Raw genomic sequence first — 6,584 nt, 5'->3', positions numbered from 1 at the left:
GACTTTTTGGGGCAATAAATAAAAAAAATTAGGAAGCGTTGAAATAGATGACCTTTTAAAAGAGATACAAATTGACCCCCAACCTCGTTCAATATTCAAGCGTTTAAATTGAAAGGGTATATTTTTAGGAGAGATTAATTTTTGGGAAAGTTTTTGGCCTTCTACTTCTCCATCTTGATGGAGAAAACTTAGAAAATTAACTCTATACAAAGATGTGTAGATCATGCAAAAAAGTAACTTTCTGACACAAGCTGGAAGAAAAAACCATCTCGAAACAGCTATTTCTAGCTGTGCTATGCCACATTTTTTTGTATCAAGATGGAGAAGTGGAAGGCCAAAAACTTTCTTTCCCATTCAAGGTTTGTTTCACACCCCGCTGAGGAGGTGGAAGTTCTAAGGTTGAATATATTTCCCCTTTGCAAATAAAAATCGAAGGATCCAAGCTCTTCTTTCCAAACCAACTACGAGAAAACAGCCCTTTTGTTATAATTTTTTACACTCTACATCAAACAGTGTAAGTCCGAGTATTGACCCTTGAGGAACTCCTACACCAACAGGAAATGAATCAGAACAAATCCAATAATTTGACTTGGACTTGTGTAAGTTCATCAATGTACTTATGCAAGTATTATGTGTCAGTATCTTTATTCTTAAAAAAATGACAATATAAACATTACCTTGTAATCTCTATGGAAATTCAAAAGTGAAATATTGACAATTAATTCAAATATCTTGCCAAAGTTTAGCTCAATTAGAGATTTGATCACTAATTAAATGTAATGGTAGGTTTCGATATATAATTTGATATTTCATCAACTGAAGAATCTGAAGTCTTTTTTTTAACACCTCCGATTCCATACAAACTAACTAGATTGGCAATGTTTCGAATTCTTATAATGCACTGTTTGGAACCTTTGGTGTAGTAATGAATATTACCGGAGTTTTTTTTAATAGGGTTAGCTCCCATTAGTTTCTAGTTTTAATCTTCCTCTTTGAAGATGATCACTTGGTGATCGAAACACGTGTCGAGGTGTTAAAAATAACGATTTGGTGTTGGGAAAAAACTCCAGTAATATTCAATGTTTCGAATACTAGGCTCAATATACCCATCTAATCGATTATTGTCGACACTTTTGAGGTTACACTGGCAGATGTGGAGAAATCGAGTTCTTTGGTACAGTTATACAAAGAATAATGACTAAACTGCCATTATATTTGACCAGTTGTGCTGTTTACTATTTCCCAGATGGTATTATTTTCATTATTGAACTTACAATTTATACTGATATCTTTGACCCATGGTGAAAATAATTCCAGTAACTTACCTGCAGCTTTATCACTTAAACAGGATTTTCCCTAATAAGCCATTATAATATATTTTGTAAACTGATCATCTTCTAAAATATATTCAATAAAATATTTCAAGCGAGATCAATTTTTATTCAACGTAAAGAGCAGGATAAGTATACGACATGTAAATCTATGGAAGAAAACCTTATAGAAAAAATCTCCAAAATTGAAACTAAATAAAAAAAAACATGTCAGTACTAAAAATCAAAGACTAGAACGAAACCCCCCCAAAAAGCAGGATAGAAAAAATAGAAATATATCACTCCATAGAAATCACTTTCCGTTATAGTTCTGCTACGCCTCAATATATTATAAATCTATAAATGATCAAACTGTCAAGTTAAATAGTGAATTTAAATCAAAATAGCGCCCACTACTGTGAGTAGTCTACCAAAGAAGTCACGTGAAGTTGACAATAGCACATTTCTTTGTAATAAAACCAGTCAACTATTATTGAAAAAATAATTTTGAATCTTAAGCGATTTTGAAAAATTTCATTGCTTTTCTTTTTTATAAATAGGTTTTATAAAAAAGTTAATATTTTGTCTTTCTTATTTCATAAAACATATATCCAAGATGCATTAACAGACATTCTGGTAGCCGAGGCCAAAAAATGGGGTAATGAAAAAACCCTTCAAAAGTATGAGTTACAGAAAACTCCAATTATATAAGCAATAAGTATGTAATCGGATATTTATATATCTTTGAGTTTCAAGGTATCAAGCAATAAATCTGTATAGGATAGTCACTTTTGCTGCTTGATTTTATTCGATAACAATATGTGCCTTGCAGAACTCACAAAACTCATTTAATTGACGAAACTTTTTTTGGTTTATAATTATTTTCTCTACAAGGTATTAGGATAGATATTTTAAATAAATATTATGCATATGAATCAGATTTTCAATTTCACAGGCCTATACTTGACTTTCTTTAGTAGTCAACGCTTCGGAAAACGATTTATCCCTTTTCAAAACCCAAAATTCACTTCAAAACTTTTGCCTGAAACTGTAAAAGTTTCAAAGTGAATTTGGGGTTTTGAAAATGGAAAAAGATTGTTTTCCGAAACATTGACTACTAAAGAAAGCTATGTATAGAAATTTTATTTTTTCCTATCGATTTTTTCAGTTTGTCCTTCATTACACTTCAGCAAATTCTCTATTGATTCAGTAAGAGGTATTGCGTCCTCCACAAATAATTTTTTTTTTCAAATACAAAATTCAATTGTGATTGTATATAACTACAACCTTCTCTGTTGCAGCTACTCATATGGAAGTTCGAAAATCTAATAGCCAGCAAGAAAAATCAAACACATTCAAACAAACCTGCTGAATGTCATTTCTTGTTTATTTTAAACGTATAGGTGAAGGTATCCTTATCTTGCACTTTGTAATATACAAAATTATAAGTATAGCTAACCTCACTTCAACTGGTCGATGTCTGTCACTGCTTATTCAAGATTCGTTCCACTAACCTTTTTAAAAAAGGTACAAGTCAGTTATATAAAAATATATAAGGCTATTCAAATTCGTGTCTATGCATTGGAATATTGTGAACGATAAGAGTTGCTTTTTTGATTTGTAGAAAAACCAAAAAATTTTAAATTTCATTTTTTGCTACATCTACTTCACATGCAGAGATATTGGAAATTTGTTTATACTTTGGACCATTCGATTGTTCTGCCGCCAATTCAGCTGTGACAGTGTTCAATAAATACTATAGGCAGCTGTGCTTTCTTGCAGGAGTGGATCGATATATTTTTTAGTTGATTGTCTCCTGCTAGAGACCTATCCTATGAAATCATTAAGCTCAAAATGGAAGTACGACAAAAACAGTTTTTGTTAAACTTCTGGAGAATGTACGACATGGAAAATTTTCACTGGAAAATAGGGTTCGAGTACCAATATATTTATTGGTATTTGGTGATTCCTTTATTCATATAATGAAATGTCAGTGATTTTCTTTGAAATCAACTGTGATATATAATTTGACTTATTCGAAACAAAATCCTTATAAAATGTATATTTTTTAACTGATTTTTTTTCTTCATTAGGTAGACATTCGAGATGTCTACACACCAAATTTCTTTGAAGAGACTTTATTTTCAGTACAAACTTTCATTATTTTTAAATGTCAAAAATTGAAAAAATTATTTACGATTTTTTGGAAAAAATATAACCACACCATTCCATTGACGTAGTTTTGAAATGTTTTATGTCAAAATGCATTTGTCATCAAACAAGTTATAAGGGAATTGACTTTTAAAAATGTGCTATTCAATTACCCCACTAGTCCAACGTTATAACTTGCATCAAAATTCTGATTAATCCACTGGAATCAGCAGGTTTTGGTTTACCACCTGAATTCTATCAAAATATGTTCAAAAAAGCTATAAGTAAAGGCACTGAACGATATTAAATGATATATTTTAATTATTTCTTTACCTAGAACTTTTATAATACTGAACAGATCTCGAGGAAATTCCTGATAATAATAAACCAATACCTGCTGAATTTCATTCCCTTATAACTTTTAATTACAAACTCATTTTGACATAAACCATTTCAAAACTAGGTAAATTCGGAGGTATGCTAAGATTTTAAAAAATCGCTAATATTTTTTCTATTTGTGTCATTGAAAAATAATGAAAGTTGGTAATCAAAACAAAGACTCGTTCAAGCAATGTGTATTTTAGTAGAATTGTCGAATGTCTACCCAATGGAAAAAAAAACATTCTACTCCGTTGAAAAATATATGTTTCACAAAGATGCTCATTTCGATGTATAAAGGGATATATTGCCTATATTCATACAATTATTCAGGCCATAATAACAAAATGAAAATTCATTTGATGATTATCAAATTGCCAACTCTCAAAAATATTGGCATGATTACCGGTCTGTATTCAATAATCTGCGTTGCCAGTTGTGTACAATAGAATAAAATTTTATGTTATGGAAAATAATAAATCATTATTATTATTTGAAAAACTATGTTGAAATGCTACTTGATAATAGGGCCTCTCATACAGTTCGGGAGAATTATAATGATGATCTCTGTTCATGTCATAATCATTCTTTTTTTTTCAGTTGAATGTTATTTGCGTCTGCATTTTTATTTGTTAAATTCGTGCACAATTATCTTCGATCCAATCAAGCTTTCTGTATTTCACATCTTCATTTTTATTTATATCGTAATTGTCCAATTTATTTGCATGTTTTCTAAAAGACTTTCGCCATTGGACTGATGATGATTATAAGACTTTATCCACACAATGTTATTATCTTCAGATAATATTTGATTGTTTGAAAATGGCTGTGAGACAGGTCTATTAGATTTTCTCAATATCTCTGCGGATAAAGAAGATACAGTCAAAAATACCATTTGATATTTTTCAGTCTTTTGTGTATAACTTTGTTTCCAAAGATATGTATATCTGTGGGACCAAAGAAGTATACGCTATCATTCAATAGTATTAAAAAAAGTGGAAACTCTGCCCCAATATAACCTACTCTCACCTCTTACCTTTAACGAAAACCTCATGAATAGACCTTATTGGAATAGCTTTAGAGCAACCCTTCTCAGTGAATTATAAATACCAATCAAGGCGCAACAGAACTCTGACAGAGCGATATTCGTTCCGATTCTCCCCGTGAAATATCCAGATCGCACAATACATTACACTAAAATCCACATTGAATGGGATCTAGTAGTCATTATAATAATAGTAATAACGAACGAATCACATCCACCGGTCGAGCTTCGCTCGCCCCGATCCATTCAATCGCAATAAATAATTAAGTTTTATCACCATACTCGTTCATGTATCATGTTTTCCAGTTGTGACGCTGCTGGGGGGCCGGAGGGATCATGTCGAGCAGGTACTGCCGGTGGAGATCGGCGGCTCGTTGTATATCGGCCAGGTTGGCGGGGGGGTTGCTCTTGCCGCTGGCGGCAGCCTGAGCCATCACTAACTGGTAAGGGTATAGGAGAGGGGAGAACTGGAGCATGTGCGCGGCTGAAGAGGGAACGCCGCCTGAGAGATCTGCAAATAAAAAAAGTTTGCTACTCTCTAGAAGGAAAACACAAAAATCTAAAATCTAGTAAACACATTAAAGATGGATATAAAATAATAATTTTAATGTTCATTCAGTCTTTTAATCATTTCATTCAATTGCAAATAGAACTTGAATTCTCGTTATATAGCAAGAAATGTGTTCATAGTTAGGGATTGCAAATAATAATAATGCAAGTTTATTCGTGGAATATTTACACAAAATGTATTGAAAGGGGTGATGGAAGCTTGCACATATATCTATCGAAATAGAAACACTTTAGCTGCTAACAGAGCCTATCATAATCACTCTACTCGGAATGCCCACTTATTATTACCTAGTCAACATCGCACTGCTCTTTTTCAAAGAAGTTTCGAGTTTCAAGGCTGCAAACTTTTGAATAAACTCCCCGACAATATCAGAAATTCTGAAAATGTACACATTTTTGAATCAAGACTGAAGCAACTTCTTCTGTCAAAGAACTGCTACAGTATTGATGACTTTTATTTGTAATCCAATTCTATATGTGTGTATAGGAAACAATTATCTATTATTATATTTATGTGGTATCCATCTGTGTATGTTGTATACACTGTATACACATATGTATGTGTATATATATATATATATATATATATATATATATATATATATATATATATGTGTGTGTGTGTGTGTGTGTGTGTGTGTGTGTGTATGTATATGTGTATGTATATGTATATATATTTATTTAATTTTTTTTACACATTTTTTAATTTATAGCTTTGTGACACTATCTATTTCGTGTAGTTTTATTTCTTTTCAATATTGTACATTGACGTTTTCCTCTTTTTCATTTGTACTTCTGCTGTGTGTGTGTGGTTATACAAATCAATCTGAGTAAATAAAGAGATGATTATTATTATTATTATTATGAGGTAATAAGGTAAGTGTCTTATTCCGAAACTTCAAAGTCTACCATTGAAGATGATAGTGTTCCCTGTGAGTGAAATTGTATATTGTATCACTTTGTTTTATCAGGTTTACTACAAGGAAGCCACCTAGGGCCATTTGTAACCGATTTGGGTGTAGTGATGGACAAAAAAAAAGGACTTCCATCTACATTATAATTATATTTAGTGTCCGACCGAAAGTCGGATTTGGGTGTAGTGATGGACAAAAAAAAAGGACTTCATCTAC

The 6,584-nt window shown here is 31.7% G+C and overlaps 1 protein-coding gene across 1 annotated transcript in view; it reads right to left on the bottom strand.

Annotated features, from left to right (window-relative positions):
• Positions 1-358: 358 nt before the first annotated feature.
• simj (transcriptional repressor p66-beta simjang) overlaps positions 359-6,584 on the bottom strand; it is a 49,200-nt gene continuing 42,974 nt past the window's right edge. The window contains exon 10 of the mRNA XM_074186502.1: positions 359-5,395. Coding sequence (XP_074042603.1) covers positions 5,178-5,395 — 218 coding nt within the window. The 3' untranslated portion in view covers positions 359-5,177. The remainder of the gene's footprint in view (positions 5,396-6,584) is intronic.

The sequence above is a fragment of the Leptinotarsa decemlineata genome, unplaced genomic scaffold (assembly GCF_025532065.1).
Source record: "Leptinotarsa decemlineata unplaced genomic scaffold, Ldec_3_MD MMD2_tig00078422_RagTag_RagTag, whole genome shotgun sequence".
NCBI lineage: Eukaryota > Metazoa > Arthropoda > Insecta > Coleoptera > Chrysomelidae > Leptinotarsa > Leptinotarsa decemlineata.
This window is presented reverse-complemented; position numbering and strand designations above follow the sequence as displayed.